Source organism: Megalops cyprinoides, chromosome 5, assembly GCF_013368585.1.
Source record: "Megalops cyprinoides isolate fMegCyp1 chromosome 5, fMegCyp1.pri, whole genome shotgun sequence".
NCBI lineage: Eukaryota > Metazoa > Chordata > Actinopteri > Elopiformes > Megalopidae > Megalops > Megalops cyprinoides.
In genome coordinates, this window is record NC_050587.1 from 18,251,617 (window position 1) to 18,275,699 (window position 24,083).

At 44.3% G+C, this 24,083-nt stretch overlaps 1 protein-coding gene across 1 annotated transcript in view; it reads right to left on the reverse strand.

The window, feature by feature from the left end:
• The window catches only part of adamts6 (ADAM metallopeptidase with thrombospondin type 1 motif, 6), a 72,383-nt gene that overhangs the window by 27,401 nt on the left and 20,899 nt on the right, over positions 1-24,083 (reverse strand). The window contains exons 9-14 of the mRNA XM_036528852.1: positions 23,643-23,789; positions 17,995-18,136; positions 12,867-12,974; positions 7,408-7,553; positions 4,845-4,908; positions 95-197 (exon numbers count right to left, since the gene is read on the reverse strand). Of these exons, the coding sequence (XP_036384745.1) occupies positions 95-197; positions 4,845-4,908; positions 7,408-7,553; positions 12,867-12,974; positions 17,995-18,136; positions 23,643-23,789 (710 nt within the window). The remainder of the gene's footprint in view (positions 1-94; positions 198-4,844; positions 4,909-7,407; positions 7,554-12,866; positions 12,975-17,994; positions 18,137-23,642; positions 23,790-24,083) is intronic.

The window sequence follows — 24,083 nt, forward strand, 5'->3', positions numbered from 1 at the left end:
ATAGACTTTGCAAAGCTTACACTCCGTGGAACCCCCCTGGTACACAAAACGGAGGGGTGGCGTTGTGTCCACGCCACCTACTATTGGAGCTCACCTCCAGTGTAGGGTTTCCAGTTGTAGTACTTCCCACGGAATGGCATGCTGTCGAAATCGGCGCACTGTTTTTCCCGGAAATCCCGCGACCCTGCCGGACAGGCCTGCGAGACACACCAGAAAAAAGACGCCGTGTTATTTTGAGGTCCACAAAACGCTGACAATGCTGTAAGAAACAAAGATTAAACTGTTCAACCAATGGTCTTAAAGTCCTATCAGGGAGCGTTCGCAAACAATTTCTCCCAAATTCTCTGGGACAACCGAGGATCATAAACCCCGAGGTGACTGCTCTGTGGAAACAATGAGCTTTGTGCTTGAAACAGTTCTTTTGTGTTCTGTATTGATTTTTCTGTGCATAATGGAGTGCGTTGAGTCTGTAATTAGAAACATAAATTCCAAGCTCTGTTTTGTGCAGACACTGCTGTTGGACTGGCACCTCTTGGTGTCACTCAGATCAGCGAGATGAAAGAGAAGAGACCATGTTATTGGTACGCAAAACCCATCTGAACCCTGAAAATGGGCTGTCTCTAGCAAATAAAAAAAAGCTTTACTGACTCCAGTCCATTGCAGTATTTCACAGACCGGGGGTGTCCGATATCTTTCCACACTCAAACCAAATAACTGAGGCCTGATTTCAATTAACACTGAAATTTTAGAAACAACTTTCTATTAAATTCATTTTCAATGGTGGTTAAGATCCCACTTGTGCATGTATCTGGAAGTTTCTTGCAAATCAGGCTTTGAATCAAGTACAGTTTAAACAGCTATTTAAACAGCTTGTCAGACAATGATTTTATCATCAACAAAGGGCAACATTTTGTCTACAAATAAAGCTGAGCCACTCTAACTGATGTGAATTAACTTCCCGGCTTAATGTTGCAAGTCTGATTTTTAGGTTTTTTCAAAACAAGGTAATAAGTCATGTATTTACAGGGCAATTTACTTTATATCATAAAATCAGCTTGAATTAGCTTACAAACACACTTATTATAGTCGCTCATGAGTGGTCAGCCATGTTATGGAAAGCAATTTCTATAACTTGGCTGAACACCCCAAAGTTGTTCTTTCTTCTGTTCTTGAAGCTGAATCTCAAACCAGATCAGATATTTGAAGTCTGAAGCCACCATTTTGACACAGGACCCCAGAATGGTGCAGTGTAAGAAGACAGCAACATAGGCAAAAAAGAGTATATTCAGCAGAGTTAAGCTAATATCAAAATATTTCTGTCTCTCACACATCACATAAACAGAGAAGTCTACTGCCACAGATTATAGTGCTTCCGTGATAACAACAACAACAACAACAATAATTATTATTACTATTAATCAAGGAAGAAGGCAAAGAATCAATTATGGTTGCTTAATATTCTGGGGTCAGAGGGCCATGGCAGTGTCTTAGCATTTCACACCTTCTAAAAGTAATGAGCCCAACAGCCCCGTGAGTTCTCGTAATTTTGCCTCATAATGAACTTACGAACGACCTGGCTTCTCGCCTTTGGCGCCCTGCTTTCAATTAAAGGGTGACATTTAACACCGGCAAAGGCAGCTCACCACTGAGGCTCTGAAGTCAGTTGTAGCCGTGATGTAAACGGCCAGAGAATATAAAGTGACGGCAGGAGTCTGAGCTGGGGAGGGGGCTGGGGGGGAATTAGCTCATTGTTGTGAGAGAGAGAACAAATGTGGGCTGACCTTTGCTCCGCACGGAACAACGGTCGAGGCAGGAACCGCGGACTGCGGGGGGCCATATCCTAAATTACTTAAGCTGTAATAAATTCAGACGTTTGACAGGAACGCCCCACACAACTCGGCCGAGCTGCGTTAAAGTGTCCCCTCAGCCCCCCTCCTCTTGGCCCGTCTCAGCGGAGGGCTCTGGGGTTCCTTTGAACTGTGAAAGGTCAAAGGCCTAATTACATTAAGGCTCATATTCAGGCCAGCGTTTTCATCGGCTCGGTTTCTCCCCGAGCCCCCTTGCCCTGATTTATTGTTATTTGTCGTCCCAGAACCGCAGCCACACGCACGGTGCGTTTGCGTTGGACGCTCGGCGTTCAGGGCTAATGAAACTTGTGGTTTGGGACATTGTTTGTTTTCCAAAACAAACACACTTATGCTTGCTCTGTGTTGTTATTTCTGTGTTTTTTTTAAATGGTAGAATACCCACAAGCCCTGGGTTGGCTCACACCTCAACTTAAGGAGAACAGGCCACCTAGAAACAGTTGGGTGGGAATCGTGAATTTTCAGCCATGAAAAAATATTGGTTCTCAGCAAATTTGGAAACTGCGTGTTTTGAATAGGAAATGCTTTTAATAGCACACAAAGCACATACCCACGTCTTTTCACTGAGGCATTGTGTTCCTCATCTGTACAGGTAATTGTGCATAATGTTAAACTTAGTATCCTTGAGAGATCTCTGAAAAAAATGCCTACTTGCAAACTGGTCCTTCCAGGAATGCCGCCAGGATTGACTTAACAGTAGATGAAAAAGCTAGCACAAAAACAACTGTTAAGGCTGAGAAGTGGAAAACCACTAGGAAAACTCCACCACTTTTCTCACCCGAGAGAGATCTCTTACTCACACCTCGTTTCAGTTGCGCCGTGTCTGCCTCCACCGTCAGGTTTTAAGCGGCGGGTCTTACGCCACGGTCGGTCGAGGACTGACATTTCACTAATCTCTGTGTCTTCGAGGGGCGAGTCGCTCCGCAAACAGGCCCATGAGCGCTGTTTGCCCGATTCGTCTCTCAATGGAGGGCAGCTGAACCTGTCTCCTCGTCCCCTGACCCAAAACCCGTCTCCTTGACAGTTCCCAGGGGAATTTTGCAAACACACTTTCAGCAGCAGATTGGCAGAGCCGGGGCAGCGGTAAGCCGACAGCAAACAACAGCCGAGTCCCACCCTGTCACAGGTTCCATTCATCCCCGAGCCTGGGTCAGAGAGCGCCTTAATGCTGCCATGCATCACCGCTCCACACTGCTCCTGACGCTCGGAAATCCAGGCCAGCTCCTGGGGCAGGGTTACCCCCAGTTATGGCCATTACATTTCTGCAGTGAGCTTTTGTAAACGAGGAGAGGACTCGACCACAACAAACGGCGTACATCTTTGAGTATATGTTTAAGTATATGGACGAACTTGTGTTGTATTGTGCTGGAGGTCACTCTGGATAAGAGTGTCTACTAAATGAATGTAAAGTAATGTTTCCCTTTCATGTTCAATGTCCTCCACTTTAAGTGGTTGTGCATTTACATCCTGTATACCCTGCTCTTCATGCTCTGGTAGGCTCCAGCTAAGGAACTTGAAGCTTTGCACACATAACAACATTTCTAGGTGCACTTGAAGGGTACCCTGTAATCCTATTGTCTCAGCTCTGCACGGTGAGAAGGTCATATATCCAGCAGGAGTTCTAACAGCAACAGCTATTCCATTAAGCTATTGAAATCCTAAAAATGCTCAGCAGACACTCATTCAGGTTGAGTACTTAGGCAGACCGACTACATTTATGTTTTTTTTTTGTCCACTCAAGTTAATTTGATAATTAAAGCAGTACTAATGTACTAGTAGCAGCTGCAGCTGTCACAGTAGTACTGTCAAAGTAGTAACTTCAGCTGAGTCGCACTTCAGTTAATTCAGAGAAAGCAAGCAGGTTTTCACATTTCTGATGAGATTTTGCCAAATACAGAACTATGGTCAAGATCTAAGAACCAATATACTTATTATACAAGGTAGTCAACTAGTCCCAAGCTATTTTTGTGAAAGTATCCTTTCTTCAACACAGAGGCAAAATATTTATATCCCATTTCAGCATTTTTTAACAAACAAATAGACTGTGACTTCATGACCACCCTGTATCTCAGACAGGTATGTTTACTATTCATTGGTGTTTCTGAGGCACTGTGAACTCAAGAAACAAAATTAATCTCAACCAGCACAATCAACATAGATTCAATCTGAACTGTGGTCAACTTGAATATCAAAAGTTGTTTCAGATGCATTAGTCATGAAAAAGCCCTGAGGTAAACCATATTTTTGTTCCCCCTGGTACGTACATCAGTTGTTCATCCATTTATACATTTCTCCAAGCAGCACTCTATATTCTCTACAGACTCTATGTACTCTACACTGGAAATTCTCTCCCTTCCATTGTTGAACTGAACATTCTGACACCGTAACTCCTAAACTCCTTAACACCTTAACAACTTAAATAGTGACCGGAGCTCCTTAGCCAACCCAGGGATATCAAAATAAGGTTAAGACAGATTGTGACGTGCCCACTTACAGCACTGGTGCCAAACAGGAAGTTAAGTAGCTCTATGTAAATAAACAGAGCTACTTAGTTCAGTTTGGCACCAACAGGTGGATACGTCACAATCTCTCTTAACTGTGTTTTAATAACCCTGAGTCAAACAAGGAAAGGCTGCAGAGTGATTAGCAGTTTATGGCTTTCTCTGTCCCTGAGGAACTTCCATGTTGACATGACAGCTTCACTACTGGTCACCGGTTCTGGATGAGATTCACCGTGTACCATTTCTGAATCCTGGACGTCCCTGATACTTTTTTCAGTGTATACATCCCACGCATAATGTACAAAAGAATCAAATAAGTGTTTCTTGAGAGTTTTCTTTTAAGCTACGTCATCATCATAGGTCTAAAACAAATGTCATAGCTTTGTTTGCCTCCTCCTCTTACCTGACCTGCCTCACAGCCTGCGATGGAAAGACAGTGAGAGAGGGAAAGGGGAGTGGGAGAAACGTGCGTACTCACATCGGTGTTACATGATCTATACCGTTTCCTCTCCCCAAGACAGTACTTTCCCCCACCAGACGGCCTGAAACAAATTAGAATAAAAGAAAAAAAAAAAAAACAAGATTAATGAAGTACTTTCCACTCCCTGTCAGTGCACCCCACTACATGCTGAAAAAAAGGGAATCAGAGTGAAAACCTACACTATTCCAATCAACGCCGGTCTGCATCTGCACTGCATTTGAGCGGTGGTGGTAGTAGGGAGGGGGGGGGGTTACCTTAATGTCCTCCCAGCACTCCCACCAGGTAGAGCATGAGATATAAACTGCATCACAGCAGCACGTCCTCACGGGAGGAGCATTCATATTTATCGCCCTGCCGCTCCTGTGCAGAGACGGGAATTTCTCACAGAGGGGGATCTCAGGTAAGGACAGGGATTTTCCACTGGGTGAGAGAGGGTTGGGAATAGACACTTTCCACAGCACTCCCGCACTGGATGCCTCCCGGAATATCCGCGTAGTAAATTCTGTCTCGAGCACATGGACTCATCATGAATTCTTGCTCATGAACTAAAACCCACACTGGGAGGGGGACAGGGCAAGGTTAGGGTTTGTTTTTGATGAGCTCATTGCTTTTCATTGCTCTGCAGAGTTTGTTCTTCAAATGTAAAGATAAAATCACCGCAGTCTAATAACCCCTTTGTGAAATCACGTATTTTGCTATTCAGATAAATGGAAAAATTAATGGAATCACAATGAGGTTTGTGTGCGTGTGCGTGTGCGTGTGCGTGTGCGTGTGTGTGTGCGCCTGCCTGCGTGTGTGTGTGTGTGTGTGTGCGCGTGCGTTTGTGTGTTGTTGGAATACTGATTTTTGACTGTCATGAATAAATTCAGCCAATTGAGATGAATAAAAGCAGAGAAAAAAATATGAGTCCACTGCAGGAGGTGATGTTCCTCCCTACTTAACATTAGGTTAGGAGTCCCTTTGGTTGTCACAGCTAGGCACCTGGGTCTTTAGGTCAGCAAGCTAATTTCATATCTTGTTGTGTTGCATCAACAGTAAAGTCTACCTCTGTTTCATTAACACATAAAACAGTAAAATGCCAGGAACCTACCAGGGGCTACTGCTAATACAACCCTTGATCAAGATTTTGTGGGTTCAAAAGCCAACTGGTCAATACTCTGTCCATTGGTGGGATGTGATCGGGGAGGGGGTGGCAGGGACATTTACCAGAAGTTGTTTTGTCTCTTTTTCAAAGCCCAGAGCACCCTTCCCCACTGGCTAGCAGGAGCAGGGTGCCCAAGCTCTGGAAACAGAAGCCCCAGTCTCTGCATGGAAAGGGCCTTGTCTAATGAATGCTTTCCAGGCCCCGTTTGGCTGAAGTGCCTCGGTTTCCTCTCCACGCTTTGGTACCCAGGTTTAAGGCCGATCGTCTTACACAGGTGTTATGCATTACGCCGGCCACACTTTCTCCGCCGTCTGAGGGCAGAGTGTGAAGACAGACGTTTCCGCTACCGCCAGGGCTGAAACCCTAACTCCGTCAAGTGCCCCCCCCCCCCCATCATGAGCTCCCACAGCAATCTCTGGAAATGTTTTCATCCTTTCTCTCAGAATACGGGCCAGGGCTTGTATTTTTTATGCGTGTGTACAAGCGTCAGACATTGCGGTGTTGCAAAATATCAATTACTTGTTTGTATCCCTGCAGCAGGTGCAATAACTTGAGACCAAGAGACAACAGGCAATCAATTGCTCTTGCCTGGAAATGCCAAATGTCCACTTGTGTGTGTGAGTGTGATAATGGGGCCTGTCGGGGTTGAACACATGACTGACAAATCCCTCTGGCAATATTCACATGCCATACATCTCCCACCAGGAGCAGAGGGACAGTCCGATGTGAAAAGGCTTTGTCTGGGTTCTCTGGGTTTTCTGGTGACCCGGGGGGGGGGGGGGTGATTTGCCACTTGGCTCTGTGTTTTTATCTTTGCCTCCCCTGTCGAGGGTTACTCAGTTGACCCTGGACAATTGGTGTTCAGATTACACTTCATGTCAAGAGAACTCCTGTTGCCACAACTACAGGGGCTGGGAGAGCAGTGGTGAGTTTAAAGTTTTTGATCAAATATGACCCCTCCCCTGAGAAAACTTGAGCTTGATTAAGTAAGCAGTGTATTCCACAAAATATTTTACACAAAGAACTTATTTTGAGGTAATATAGGAAACAAGGTGTTGAATTCACGATTTTGTCAAAATATATATTTTTAATAATGTATGCCTTATTAAATAACTCTTTCGCATATGACATGTTTCGTTTTATGGAAAATATGCCCCAAGATTCTTTGGGTTTTACTCATGTCTACCACTTTCATGGCCGCTGCATGTTTCCATTTTGAGCACATCTGTGAAATCAATGAGCCTGAATGGCGAAGAGTTACCCCTTTTCTTTCTCAACCCAAAACCTCCACGTAACTCAGAACACACGGGGGGGCAACACTACAGAGGAGCAAAAGGGGTTGGGGTTGGGGGGGCGGGCCCAGAGGGACACCCTGGAGGTGTGGTCGGTTTGCTCCGGCTTACTTTAGCTACTTACGCTGGGCTGTCACAGTGTCGGACGGAGGAGGAGACGCCACCGCCGCAGGTCCGGCTGCATTCGCCCCACATGGACCATGGACCCCAGTCCCCATCCACGCTCTGGGGCCACGTCCCGAACAGCACGCACTCCCCCTGATAGCACCACTGTAAGGGAGGGAGGGAGGGGGGGGGGGGGGGGGGGAGCGGTTACCAGCTTTATATCAGCCTGAGAGAGGAGCCAACTCATTATCACTGACGCTGTAATTATCGTGAGAGCAACTATTATCGTTAAACACCCTGGTAATGATGTGGTTATTGTTAGTGGACTTGAGCCGACTTCAACCAGCTTTTTGCCCTTTTTACATCTTCCGCGGATTCTAGGATCCAGGTGGGTCTCGTCTGCAACAGTAAGTTTTGAGGTAAATGATACCAGTGTGTTGCGGACCAGTCCCACCTGGGATTTGACTCTATGGTCCACCAAAAGTGAGTCTATAACCTAGTGTTATATTCCCTGCCTGTTATTCACAAAAAAATCCTAATAGACTCTCCATCAACAATTCACATACCACAAAAACAAACTTTTCTTCATGGTATTGAAGCTTTACCTCCCAACAGAGCTATGTAGCATGTATTGAGGAAATTCTTCAAAACTACTTCTTCAAAATTCCCTGCTGCCACTACCAATGTGCAATATGGTCAGTATATACAGAAAAAAGGGGTATCTATCTTTCACCACAATCTATCAAATAAATACTACTAACTTTTGAAATATCATTTGATAAATGTATTTTCAAACTATGCCCTCTGTCCCTCACTTTGAGTAACAGATTCAAGCTTTTATGTGTTGTTTTATTCTTTTTCTTTTTTAACATTAAGTGTTTTGTGGTCCCCGAAATGAATTGTCTTACCAAACCTGGGCCTAGGTGTTCCACAAGATTGTTCTGACGAAAGCAAAATGCTGTATTTATTGGATATGGCATTTAAAGCATGCAGAGCCTTATAAGATAAACGGCTTTAACAGCAGTAGACTCTACACACACAGCAATCAATATCTGATAAGCGTCTAGACATTACGGTTGACTGCTAGTAGTTTATCTCTCATGAGAGGAAATCAGCTCAGGTCAAAGGAGATTCCCATCTTTGTTTTTTTTTAGGTTGATTACAGGCTTTCGTATCTGTGTGCAACACATTGACACAAAGTCTTCGACTTGGAGGAATCTGAGGAAACCAGCGTTTACAACAGGGTTTGGCAACGTGGCGCTAGCGCCAAACTAAGTTGGTTTCAAGCACTTCCTTTTCCATGTGTTGCAGCTCTCTGCCAAGCACAACACCCCTTAGGGTTGAGTTTCAAGATGAAATTAGCTACGCTATCTGTAAATCATAAACACAAATTCTCCACGACACCTTTTTTCATTCCTGGGCACAAAAAGAAAGAGCATGTAGAAGGTGTTCACTTTGTACGAAACAATGTCAATATTATTGTTGACGTATTCTCTTGTCAGTATGAGCTTGTCCTCGCTGTGAAATCCGTAGAGCGAGTCACAGCAAATTCACTTTGAGTTGACCTCTTTTTGATGTTTGTATGCCAAGTATTCGCTCTATGTCCTAAAATGAGTACAAAACTTACAGTATCTACGAAACTGTAATCAGATTAAGAGTGATAAATCTTCTGACTCATGGAATATTCACTTTACAGCGCATGCTACATTCAGTGGGTGTATGACTGGCACAAGCAGGGACAGCAAACAGGGATTAGAGCTCAGGGGGAAGTTGTTTGTCTCCAACAAACAACTGTGTCAGTAGGTTAAGTTGCATCTTGCCCTGCAAACTGAGAAAGAACTGGCAGGGCCAGGGCATTGTCGACTGTCACCACCCCCTGAAAGGCATCGGGTGGGGGGGGGGGGGGGGGGGGCGCTAAAACACAGAGACACTTCATAAACAGGATTAACACTGCAGAGAGAGAGAGCAAGAGGTCTTTGCTAAGGACAGCCCTGCTATTCAGCAAGCTCAAAATAACCCCTCCAAGAATGTCTTATCTAAGGAAGCCCAGCAAAGCCAGGCCAGGCAGCACCTGTCTTTTCTACCCTCGTGCCGAATTTCCTCTCAGCCTTTCCTCGATCGTTTGTGCCCAGGGCCGAGGGGGCTTTCTGAAGTGCAGCTAGGCTTCAGTGGGCAAAAAACCCCACCCCACCCCCACGCCCCATATAAAATACATGAAAAAAAAAACATTCGGCAATTAAGCCAAAGAGTTGTGGCCAAGGAATCCCATTGACAGGGGAGGGAGCGACATTTATTTTTCTTTCCTTTTTTTTTTAGAAGAGACTGGGTGATGTACTGCTTTCTGACCGCAAGTAGCTACAAAGAGACGCTGGCACTCTCAAGACCTTTAATCATTTTTCCCCTCCCCTTAAGGGTACTCCATTTGGCTCTGTGTGTCTTTCTGTCTGTCTCTCCATATCAAAGGGGACCAGTATGGAGGTTTTACAGCCAGAGATTGGGGCTGAATCAAATGGTCGAGGGTCTGAAATCTGTGATTGCACTTTATCCTGGGTTCACCAGGTTCTTTTTCCTCACCAGAGGGCCTCTGCTTAGCTTATCTCCAGCTGCGTTTTCTAAATAGGCCTCTGGGGTATGTGTGGAAATCTCTTCACCCCCCCCGAAAAAAGAGTACTTTGAAATCAGGGTGGAGCACGTCACTCTCAAGACACTTCAATTAAAGAATTAGACAGAACGCACGCCCAAAAGTGCAGGGTGCTGACTGGCAGGATCACCTGCAGAACAGAGGAAGAATGGGAAGTTTTGTTGCGCACTCACTCCTCCATTTAGCCATCTCTATTTAGAACAAAAATGCATACGTGTTCATTTTAATTACATGCTTCGATCATCTATCACCGCATTAACATAACCCTAGTACAGCAGATACCCCTGAAAGCCAGTGATGTGGCCACGGCTGTAAACTAACAGAAATAACACACGTTGTGACGTCAGCAAGCACTGGGGTGTTCTGGCTTTGGTTTCATCTGCAGAATTACAGCTAGAAAATTTCCAGGAATCCGGGATCTCCAAGCATAGGGGTTACCACGGTTTAGTGACTGAGTGTTTTATTGATGGCAGTGACCGCTGGGATCGAGCATGTTATTGGGCATGCCTGGTCACTCCTCTCTCTCACTCATGTTGGCAGGGCTCTGGTATATTACACACTGGGTGACGAATGGCTGACACTCATATTCCTTTGATGCGGCCCAAGCTACAGGCAGACAGACGTTTTTGCCACTCCCAGAAATTAAAAAAAGAGAGAGAAAAACCTTTCTACTGGCTCAACCTGGGGCCCGAGTGTTGTCCAGGACTCCGAACATGGGCCGGGCCGTGAATGGGCCCACCGAGCCGACGGTAACCGAGGGCGACAGCTTGTGAAACGCTCCCATTCTTCCCATTTAGACATGGCACTGACGGCGACAATGGCGGCGTAATCTTTGTTAAAACTGTCTCTCTAACCTGGCCGGGCAGAAACATGAACTGATGACCCAATCGCATTGTTTGCACAAATCCTCCGCGCATGAGTGGCCACTGGGAATGGGCTTCTTATTCCCATATCCAGCACAATGGGATTAGCCAGAATGATTACAGCTGTCCCTGCTGCCACGCCCACACCATTCTGCTCCTAATCTTTCAGGGTCATTTTCCCACTACACTGGATGCCTACCTGACATTCCCAAACATTCCCACTCTCCTGTAATGGACCGGCGAGGAAAAAAAAGGAGTATCGGTTTGTCTGAAATCACAACTCCAGTTGCGCTAATCCAGGAGTCAGGGAGACTGAATGGTGCTTAAATTTGAGTGGAAAAAAATAAACACAAACATAATGAATACATTATAACTCTACCCTCCCGTCTGCTGCCTACTGTGAGTACATTTTGAAAGGTCTCACCATTTCATTGCCATCTTCTTTTTTCATTTTTCTCACAGTTGGCGCAATACCTCATGATACTATGGAATACGTAACTATAGTGTGAGCACTCTAGAAGGGGAAGATTAAGACATTTACCTTAAACCATGCTTTCCCGTGATTGTGACTTCTGAGAACTTTATCAGTAGTGGATAAAGTACAAGATAAATGTGCTCAGATAACGTATTACAACATTTTTGTCTTGAAAAATGTGGAATTTGGATTCATGAATAACATAAATAGCAAAATAACAAGGGCCAGATTCAACAGCACAGTAAATGGCCACATTTATCTAAATAAAGTCTTGCTGCAATGTAAAAAATGCCAGGATGTTTTAAATGACTGTATTCAGACTTTTTTCGGCAAATTTACGATTATTCTTATCGTGACTAGAGACTATTGTGCACAGCAAGAATAAAGAAATTTGACAACACAAAGGATAACTCTAAAACTACAGCCATTAAGAGAGACAATCTAAACATAACATGATATAAAAAAGCACATAACTAGACCACGTTCAAGGTTTTCCAACAATATTGTTCATTTTATTGAATTAACAATGAGAGCTTGACTACAGTGCTGTTACATGGTAGTAAAACTATGATCATTTTTATGAGTGCACTTACATTCTGGGATCACTTAAATTATGTGGTTGTTCAAATTCTAACCTACAGCTACTGTAACCAAAAATGTCTATTTCATATAACCAGGTACATACATTTAATGTTTTTCATTTACACACTGCATAACAATGTGTACTTGTAAATCATTTGTACTTTGTTGGTACCACTATTAAGTACTCTATTTATTCTCCACCCATCATAAGGATGTGTATCACAAAAACATCAACAGAATATTTATGAAGAAATGTATATGAATGGCATATGCAGCTGGACTGTTTGATAGTGAGGATGGCTCTTAACATATAGTAATACATTGCATTTTCAAATACATCATTAGTATATCCACTTTATGTCCCCACTTGTTCTAAATGCTAGTTACCAGGAGGGCATTAGTCACATGGTGAAGTTCTTTTTTTTTTGCCTTTTCCCTCTTTATGGAACCCTATTTTGGGATTGCCAGTCACACAGTCACAAAGCACACCACGGAGGAGTGGGTGCTCACAGGCGCTACTCTTCTAGGCAGCTGACAAATCTCAAGCTGTCTGAGACCAGTGAGATGAGAACACCCTGACTGACCTACCTACCCCTATCAAGTCAATTTGTTCCGCTACTGTGGGCTCCCAGTCACTGTTGGCCAATGACATGGCTTGGATCAAACCCAGGCTGTAGAGCTCAGCTTGCATTCAAAGCGAACACCTTAACCACTGAGCTACTTCAGAGCCCAAAAGGTCTTCTTTAACTGTCTACGGGAACAAGTGCTTCACTGTAAGTGACATATCCTCATGTATTAAAGTAGAAACCACTCCATAAAGACCCCAGCCCTAAAGATGACAGCTAATCAATGTGCTGAAAATATTTTATGGCATTTGAGATGCGCCTTGATTGGCCACGGCCCATCCAATGACTTACCCCTTTCTCAATGCTGCCAGTCTGACACAGCGTCCCCTCAGCTGCAGGGATACTGTTGGTGACACAGCGGTTACTTTTGCTAAGGCACCAGAGCTCTCTACACACTTCCTAGGAAAGAAGGCAAAAGCAAGTTGGTGAGAATACATCAGTGAACAGCAGAGAACACTGTATGCAAGGTTGAGCCATCCCTGAGCAATGTGGCCAGTGTCAACATGCTTCATTTCAGGATTTTCAGTTATGCAGTGTTGATTTTTAGAATTAATTTTTACACATCAGATTAGTAGTAGTAGTGGTATCAGTTCTGTATATATAAGCCCACAACTTCTTGTTTTCTATAAACACATACTATTTAACTACACAGACTATTTAACACAGAGATGTCCATTCACAATTCTTCTGTTCAACTCACACATTAGCAGGATGACATCTAACATAATGAACTCTGCATGTTACAAACACTTAAACACAAAACACAAAGTAAAATTCCATTTATCATTTGGGATTTACTTAGGGCATCAAACTCAAAACCTCAGTGTTGTGAGATCAAACCCATAAGTGGACACAGTTATTGTACCTTGTCCAAGGAACTTTATCCTATTACTCTGACCCATCAGGTGAGACAAAATACGCCAGAAATGAAGTACAATGTGCAGGACTCCCCCTTACCGGCAAGTGAAGCTGGTGAACAATTGCTCAACATTATTGATTGTTTGAGACATTTGGGTTTAAAGTTTGCAGTCCTAAAACAAAGATGCTTTGTTCTGATAGGTTAGTGACCGTTTGAAATGAGAATGCTGGGTGAATGCAGGGCAAAATTTTACCTACAATAAATTTGAAAATGTATTATTGGGAGCTTCAGACCCTGAGAAAGCCCCATAAAGAAGCTCAACTTGAACCTTACAGTCCTGGTTCACATGCTCACAAATGGAACTTGTCTGCACTCACGGCACTCACAGGAACTCAATAAAAAAGGCATGTTTTACCAATTCAAAGCGATCATCTTTACCATAAAAAAGAGATACTTACTCACTTTAGAGATCAGCCCTCAGTAGATAAAAACCGAAAAATAAATGCATGTTACAACCAAGGCTTTGAGCAGCCTTGCATCAACCTCACATTAAGCGCCCTGGGCCCTTTTGAAGCCTCAACCTCAAAGGATTTACAGGACAACAGAGAGCGCAAGGAGAGGAGTGCAGTGAAAAAGAGTTATGATAAAGAGCACGGGTTTGACCCCCGGGTCAATAAATACGCCCTGGCCACGTAGGCCGCCTGGCCCGTTCCGATTACGCAGAGCGGCTAACTGCATCTCTCGCGCTGCATCGCTCGCTCCAGCTCTTACCTGCATCTGTTTTCAATGAGATCTCCTGTGAACCATTTAAAAGGTCCACGCCACAAAGGTCAAGCCCCGAGTTGCACGTACCCAGCCGCGGCGCTGGGGGACGGACACCAGAGAGGGGAACAACAGAAAAAAAAAACCTGACTCCTTTCAGGGTAATTAAGCTATCTAGCAACGCTGACATGCCATTTTGTGCATTTTGCATAAAACACGTGATATCTGCTTTGTTCTTTTTTTTTATTTTCTCAACTTCTTGCTTTTTTACATTTATTATTTTACATTATATATATATATTTAGTTTTTTTTTGGTAACATGCAATGCTGAACGTCTGCGGGTATTTCTGATATCTGGGATGGCTGTGCAATATACACTGCAGCACTGTGAAGTGAAGGCAGTCTGGCGCGGGGTTTGTATGCACATGGGTCTCGTGTTCTCACACAAAGCCACGGGAGCGTTTGGTCCGTCTCACACAGCTTCTCATCCTCAGCAGCTTCAGGTACAGTGGAGTCTTACGTCACCGGTTCTCTCAGGGTCTGACTGCTGTGGCTTACTGTCTACCGCCTTGTTGCCCTCTTCATAAATCAACACATACACTTTATAGGTCATCCCAAGAGAGGATACAGTAAATCGGCGGAGAGACCACACTACATAAATTCACAGCCATCCGAGTGGCTGAAAATTTCCATGCACATATTGCTTTTACAGCATCCCATGACGCTCTCACCTCCCATACAATGCCACACATTTTGGTTGACATTCTCAAAATGTGTGTTTGTGGAAAAATGACGAAACCATGGGAAACACTTACCAAACCTATCTACTTTGGTAGCATCTGACAATGAGGGAAACATTTGATGTGCAGTGTATCACTGATGTATCAGTGGTGCAGTGCTTTAGTTCTCAGGCCTTGTCTCACTATGTGGGAGTTTCCAGCCACTGAGATTCTACCATGGTCCACTGAGTCAACATGTAGCATTTTCACAACTTCTTGTTGCAGTTCCTTAAAATGCAAAATGCAATTGCTCTCATCCAGGGCTATTTAAAATATATATGTTGCAGTCATCATTACACCTGGATTATTATGGGGACATTTCAATCCCCAATGGGTAGCTCCAAAGTGCTACATAAGTACAGACTTAAGTCTGTCTTTTGACTACTTCTCCACCAAGCTGCTCCTTTCCACCTAAGCGATCATTTCAGTCAAAACGCTGGTGGCCAAACACACAGCTATCACTGTAAATATGTGATTCTGGTACAGATACACTGTACAAAAAACATGACTGTCATAAATTGTGATCTTTGGCTTGGCTTGGGAGCAGAGCAGAATGTGCACCATTCATACAGCTCAGTACCACAGCTTTAGGCTTAAGCAACAGAAATTACAGTGTTTTCTTTTTGGCTCATTAACATCCACTGTCAAATATTTCTTTCAATGAAATAAAATACATCTGTAATCTCTGGTAACTTAATTCCCCTTTCTGGTGTAGAACACACGCCCAAATATTTGCAAAATGCAAAACAATATCCCCCAACGTTCATTAATGCTTTGTGGCTTCGCTCTAGCTCTCCTGTTTCTGTGGTTTTTCCCAGTGTCTGTTTGTTTACCTTGGTCTGTTATTCTAAGCTATTCAAGGGGGAAAAAAAATCATTATATTGCATGAAAAGCAGGGACTCGCTGGCAAACAGAGAGACACGCATTCCTCTGCCCTTTCTCCAAGACACCAGCACATCTGTGGGAAGCTCACTTGATGGAGCACGTCTCAGGTACTAATAAAACAATTATCCTTTATTAAGATTAACCTCACGGCTCTGTTTGATCTCTGGGAGGGGAATGTCAACGCTGCCAGAACCTTTCCCTCTCTCAAGGGGGAGTAAGGCAAATAATCTCCATTGATAATTATCAGAACCCCCCCCCCCCCCCCCCCCCCCTAATTCGCTCAAAGGTAATGACTCAGGATATATGAAGAAAGGACTCTCTGTTGCTCTCCGAAGTGAACAAGTGACTCAGAGAAAATTTCACCCACACGGATTGGGAGAACAATTCTTAATTTACATGCAGGAGCATATTACTCATTGTGTTCATTGTGTCCAAAATACAAATGCTTCTTCATGTACATCCTTTTTAATCCTCCCCACAACCTTTCCCAACCTACCCCACCCACCTCTCACCCTCGAGGGCAGTGCTTCTGAGGGAAAAAACCCAAAAACAAACAAAAAAAACAAAAAGATCTGCTTAGATAAAGCCTTTCAGATGGAACCTCCTGGGCCACATCTTCCAAAGAGCACCTCTCTTTGTCGAAACAGCCAAGAGTGAAAGAGTGAGACAGACCTACACAACTACACCCAAGTTTTGCAACAGCTTTTCCCCCCTCCGCTTTAAAATACCGTCGCACAGTCCTGCCTGCCGCTTCCCCGGGGCTACCATGCCTCTCGATTTACTTTAATAAGTAAACCGGGGGGCTCTGCTCTTTCATTTGAAGCTTATTTGTTTGTCACGAGCCAAAGAGAAGAGCAGCCAGCTCAATATGAGGCCAGCGCTTTCTTGACCCGCGCCGGAGAGGCCCATCAGAAAGAACGTGTCGTAATCGTGTCCGCGGGAGTCCGTCTGACTTGAAGACGAGTGCGAGTCCTCCGGCCAAGCTCCTTCAGGTCAGCGGTAAGAATAATATGCGCCAAGGGCTCCACATCGCTCTTTCGCAAAGCTACATTAACTATCTGCTTCTCCGAGCTAGGGACACCTTCTGCATTGCCACATACCATCACGGCCACCCGGTGTTGAACACATATGCTCCACACACTAATTTCACAGGCAGCCACGATGTAAACAATAATCTGTAAAGCGTAACATGCAATAAGCACCACCTCTGCACTTCATTGCAATCCTCTGTGCCAATGTAAAAGAGACAGCTTTATATATGTATATATATATATATATATATATATATATATATATATATATATATATATGTATATATGTATCCATGTTATATGGAGTGTATATAGATACAGATATGTAGCACAATTATTTACATATTTAAAATTCACATAAAACACAATCAAGTAGACACATAAGAATCTCAGTACTTCTTTTTTCTTTTTTTAGGAAAATTCCTCTGGTCAGCACTAAGAGATGGAGACCACTGAGATCATCAATGATATGGAGACTTTATGACTCACATTTATTTCATGTATGCATGGGAGGGATAGCTTTAGTTTTGGATAACCTTCCATTCAGGAGTTAATTACTTCATCATATTTTACTACTTTGTTATCATTATTCTATTTGGCAGATGCCTTTACCCAAGGCATACAGCACAGAGCATTGAAGCACATTATCTACATAAGAGGGAAGTGCTGGTGAACTGGTGGTGATGGTGTGGTGCGATTTCGGGTGCTGAAATGAACACTTGAATCAGACTGCCACTGAGAGATTTCTTGAGGCTTGTGGATTCCAGCAAATATCATTGCTGCATCGCAGTGCAGAGACACAGGTAAAGCTGAGACAAAGACCGTGGTGTAGAAACATACAGGCAAAGGAGTGACTGAGACTGCAGTTCAGAGACAGGTAAAGGAGTGACTGAGACTGCAGTTCAGAGACAGACAGGTCTAGGAGTGACTGAGACTGAATTCAGAGACAGACAGGTAAAGGAATGACGGAGACTGCAGTTCAGAGACAGACAGGTATAGGAGTGACGGAGACTGCAGTTCAGAGGCAGACAGGTATAGGAGTGACGGAGACTTTGGTGCAGAGACAGACAGGTAAAGGAGTGACTGAGACGCAGGCTCCTTACCCCATACTTGCACTGGCGGGAGGAGGCACCGTACTGAAAGCGGCACTGCTCATCCGCGTCGTACACCTGCCCCGGGGCCACCGTGGGGTATAGGAAGTCTCGTTTCAGAGGTTCGTTGTCCAGACACGTCCCCCGACCTGAGCTGTCAAAAAAACAAAGCCACAATAGAATTGTTTCTTTTCACACACACACACACACACACATACACGCACACACACACACGCCCTGCCCACAGCTGCAGTAAAAACAGCAACGGGAGGACAGAGCAGATCGGCCGTCTGGAGGGAAGAGGGAGGGGTTCACCTGCGTACCCTCTCTCATGGACACAAAGCCAGCCCTCTGCATGGAACCAGACCCTTCACATTCATTTACAGCGAAGTATACACTGAAACAACATACTGGCTGTTTTGTTTAATAGGATGAATTGCACGGGACACTGTGTATAGGAAAAGGCAGAGGGCTCCTGAGCACAGAGCAACAATTCATCAGCTACAGGCATAAACTCAGTGTGCAAAGAAAAAGCAACAGTGAAAAAGTAGAACTGTCTGAAGCATATTTTTCAGTGCAAACTACGCATTGTGTTTTTCTACCCATACTTCACTGTGCAATGGTAATAATAATAATCACTTTTAAAGGTAACCTTTGGGGGCTACGGCAAAGTGCGGGAACATTTTGTTCACTTTTTCTCAGTAATTTTCTTAGGAATATTGGCCATAGAACATTCTAGAGAGGATGTTAGCTGAGGGAAGGAAACGCCACTATCGCAGAAATACGACTCACTGCATGGAGCATGAGGAAGAGAAACAGCTAGACGTGACCCCTGAAACGCTGAGAAGGGATACTTATATGGTACTATGAGTCAAGGCTCCTATGGAATCCCTGTCAGAGGCAATAAAGAGGTGGGAAGGAGGGAGAGAGCCGTCTGGAGTAGGCCAAAGGTCAGCTGTCGCGCGCGAGAGCTGTGTTTAGTCTGTTTTGTCACATAGAAATATGTGTGCTCACAGAAAAAGTCTACCATTTCAAGGCGTTTTTGTATTCTGTGAAGCATCTTTACAGCAGAATTCAGAGAAGTGGACTGTGTATATTTGGTTGGGGGGGCTGTTATTTTTTTTTACTTCCACCCCGTGTGTTGCTGTATGGATTCTTCCCTCTATGTGAGGGGGGGGGGGGCGACACGTCCTCCGCAGCGGAGATGGCTCGGAAAACGAGCCTGACCTGCACCGCTGCCGTTCCGCCAATAAAGTGGGTGGTTATTACCCAGTGTCCTTTCCAGCAATGTGCTGGGGAAACATGTTTAATATCCCTCGAATGGACAAGCGGGCTCCGGTACAACATAAACGCTTACATTTCACTAGACGGACAGGCAGTGCCGACGCAACGCAGTGCATCACAGTATTTCTGCAGAAGCTCTGTAGACAGAAGGAGGAGATGTGCAACGCTACCATTTTCTTCAGATTACAAACGTTGCATTACACTGCTGACCTTTCCAGCGGTTATCACATTAGCTGCATTATGCATGCACCCCATTCAAGAAGCTGGGGTTTTATTACAGTAATTCGGGCAATCCATCTTGACTTAATTGCATCTTAACTATTACTCCACTCTGTACCACATGTTAATACGATATGCAAACACTCAGACTGGTTCATGTGTGACTCCACAGTGGCTATGTTTCTAAACTGGTATTGGACTAGACTGGACATAAACCAAGCCATAATACCTCCAAGGCCATACTTCTAAACCAACTACTCTTTCAAGGAATCCTAAATGCCAAGTAATGATTAAGTTACTCTATGGCTGTGGTGGTCGATACCACTCACAACAAACAGTCAGTCTGGATCAGAGACATGGAAGACGCAATGTATATCCCCTGTCTCCTGGATCACTACAGTGGCACAGAAGTGCACGGCAATTACAGATTGGGATACAATGAGACAAAACACAGAAAAACTACAAGGGTCTTATTTTTTAGTGCTGAGTGGCTAACAAAGAATTAGCTGAAACAAGGATCCCTGGCTTCCTACCAGAAAATCGGAAGTCTAATCTAATTGAAAACTAAACTAAATATATAGGAAAGGAAGGAATACTTGAGCTATTGCCCAGGGGCATGTGAAACGCGGTATTCAGTTTCATCAGCTCAGTTTTCTTTCTCTCCCTCGGTGGTTTGATGGAATAATCCTTTTCCTTGGCTTTAGTTGGTCCCCCTCACCAGGGAGAGAGAAAGGCAAGCTGGGTCAGGGCCCCTGGACACCCAACACACCACCACAGACCCCCCTTGTTTATTGGCTTGGAAAAGAGAGAGAGAGAGAGAGAGAAGGCGCTTTGAAATTTTGTTTATGAAGAGATACTGTTTAAAACATCCACACAACTTCCTGCCCCTTGTAATAAGCCAAAATCATTACATCAAGCAGAAATCCCTGACACTGAAGGAAAATAATGTGAAGAGGAGGCATCGCCTGAGCCTAAACTTTGCCCTTTGTCACTGCACTGAGTGTAGATACACCCCCTCTGAGCTAAATGAGGAGTACACAGCCGTATAAAGCGCTGAATGCGAAATCCATATGCGAAGTTGTGCTTCGCATTAAAGACGAGTGACCATAATTGCCTTTTTAATAGCAATGACATAATGGCAGAAAACACAGGGCTGTAAACTGTGACTGAACCGTGTTTGCATTCACAAACTATTTTTCAAAAAGCCTGCGCTCCCTAGATGGATCACCGCATGTTGCAGCAGCAAACCGCTGAATCTAGGCCAGCTCCGCAGCCAGCGTTGTTTACTTGGCAGGAGGAAATGCACAGCATATCCAACAATCAGACAGCTGAGGCGGAGCGAGAGCAGGGAGGGACGAGCTCCATTTGCAGACAACACTGTCTGCCCAAAGACAAGGGTAATTAAAGACGGATATCATTTTATGAAGGATGGAAGACCGGTAGCAACAAAACCACTTAGATGAAAACCGCTGAAGCTTACAAAAAATGTATTTGACCAATAAAAAGCTCCGTGATAATCAGACAAACAAAAAAAAATGCGCGGTTGATATTCTAGCTGATGCTGTCTGTGATCAAACCCACCAGTCAGAGATCTGAGTCTGATCAGCCAATGAGGAAAGTGGCCAGATAACGGGGTACAGGCAGCCCCTTGTGCCTCCGTGAGAAACTGGCACGCCATCTCGACGACTGGCGTCACCATCTTTCTCGCCTCTCCAATCTTTTCACTGTGTTTACGGTTCCGACAGGCAGAACGAAGCCGGTTCCTACTGAAGAGGGGAGAACCGGGGGTGGGCCACGGTCCCAGTGCCGTGGCACCGGTATGCGGACAGGATTAGGGCTGCTTCCGGTAATTCCCTGTCCTGGAAGAAGCCCCATGCACCACGCTGGCATATTAACACCACTTTCACATCAATTTCACAGCTGACTGTAAACAATTGAAACCATTTCAGATGCGGATTCTATGCAATCATTGACGTCATTCACTCAGTAAATCTGTGTGTATCATTTAAATGACAGGGGAGAATTTAAAAATACTGTTTTAGACACACAATTAAACAAGGTTCTGAGAAATTAAGTGGGGGGGCATCCACATTTCAGTGCATAAAAACACCTGATGAACAAACTCTTGAACTAGACTGCAGACAACCAATTTCACGGCGGCAAATTTGAATAAAGGAGAAACATATAAAAAAAGACATAAACGTCTTATGGTCAAAACTTTCAAACACTTTGCTAGCGAGAGTGTAGAAAGGGCAGATGATAGCTAATAAGATGGGGGACTTGAACTGAGGAACAATGTTTGGGCTTGTTCCCTTATGCGGCCTCTGCAGGAGAGGCGACCCAAGCTGGATTAGTGAAACTGGGCCAGCTCGCGGAGACATCTGAATCAGCTGTGGAAACAATGACGAAAAACAAGGACGTTCTCTTCCCTTCATTCATTTATCCCACGCCATTTGGCAGCGCTCACACTCAGAGATCACTTTGCCACTGCAAACACCGAGCCAATTAAGCATACGAGCTTGGGAGCTTTGAACTGCCCAAAATGGACATTAACGTACTTCATTATCACTGTTGTAGTACTATCGCCGTTATGTACTTTGAATGCTACCATTTCTTGCTAGCATCGCTAATGGCTTGCACACACTGGTAACCGCAGGGATTTCTTCCTTCCTTCCTTCCTTCCGTTTTGTGTGTCAGAGCTGCATGGGTGCTACTCTGGTGAATTTCAGTGGAAACCCCAGCCACAACACGTCCCTGATTTAATTAACTTAGCGCTGATCCAGAACTCCTGTTTATGGCTTAAGTGGACAGCCATAGATATTCCTGAGTGGGTGAGTGGAAACACTAGAGCACAAACAGGATACCCTATATCGGTTGCTGCTTCCCCACACATTCAGAAAAGGACGGCTTCAGGGCTGATTTGTTTTGGTACCAGACTATAACACAGCTCTAGCCCCAAAGGAGCACGAATCCTGGAGTCACAATATTTTTCTAGCAACTCTGAATGATTCCCTGGATTATTATTGTTTCAACCACATTCCATAATGTTATATTTTTAAAATCTCACATTAGAAATAGTTTGGGATTTGTGCAAATAAATGATCACCCTCTTTTACATCCCAGAGTAACATCATACAGACATGGTGCATGTCCTTGGGTCTGGACTCTCAGATCTAGTTCTCAAGAGTCACTGCTTTTTACTTCACCCAGAAGGATGGGGGGGTTGCTACCCTAGCCAGGTTCTGTTATTTAATCACGAAGCTGGATTTCCCTTCAAAAGATCGTTAGTATCTATTATTAGTATTTTTTTAGGAAATAACAAAGCATTAAAATAACATCACAGGACTGATAAAGACAGATCCAACACAAATACAAAGCTAATGAAAAAGCAGACACAACTGTTCTTTCCTACTATCCATCAGCAATGATGTACCATATCAGAATGCTTAAAATAAAATGGAACGTTTAAATGAAATCACCACAGCTCCACTGTCAAACAGCTGGAGAGCAGCGTAATGTCACAAAGTGCACTGAGGTATATAAACCCTCATTGCTATCAGAATAAACCACACACCTGGTTGGAAGTGGGTGAATGTGAAATAACCATAGCTCTATTTCTTCATTTTGGTTATCTGTCCAGCCATCAACAGTATTTTTTTAACTAGACCACACGCCAAACTCAAATGTAGTTCTATTTTTGCTATTTGTTAGGAAGGTTACACAGACTGTTTAAAACTGTTTAAAATGGGGTATCAATGAATCAACCACAGCAATAAATGTTTAACAATGTTTATCTCAATAATTGCTGAAATTGGTAACTGAGTTTAAAATGCCGTGGTAAAGTAAAGCAATGCAGCTATGGACAAACAAGTTTAAACACAGCAGTCACTTCTACGACCATCCATCTGTTGTGTTTATAAATGTTTTTTTTGATGACGCCAAACTCAGTTTCGACATGGCCTTGCCTCATTTTGAGAAGCAAATTTCACATGAAATTTCACTGCACTTCTCCAGCTCCAAAATCACTAATGAATATGTTTATTGCCAGCTCACAAGTCAACGACTGTTTGCCCGATAATTCAAGTGCGAAGCCACAATAGAAATGGAGGAAAAAATGAGACAGTGTTCACACACTAACGTTGCACTCCCGCACTTACTCCAGGAAGCTGGTGATGTAGTCTTTGCTGCAGGCTGACCAGGAGAATGGGTTGGTGTTGGCTGTAATGTGTGCTGCCATTAATTTGGCGGCCTCATGACCCTTGGTGCCGCAGGAGTTCCCAATCCCATCGTGGTTCATGCCAAAGCTGCGGAGAGGAGAAGGAAGGGACACGTCATACACACCTCAACGGGTCCGGTCATGTCTGTCACACCCTATGAGAGAGCCCCCCCCCACACACACACAAACACACACACGCCAAGCCTGATGGCAACTGTGGTGCTAGCGCTCTGGGTGACCGGGCTTTAACATTTAGCTGAGGATATCTCACTCGCCCGGGCTGTAAAGAGGAGGACCCTGGCTCAGAAACAGCTGTGTAGAGGGGACAGGGAGGGTTAGAGGTCAGAATCTGTCTGGATCTCTGGAAGAACGAGAAAGTTCT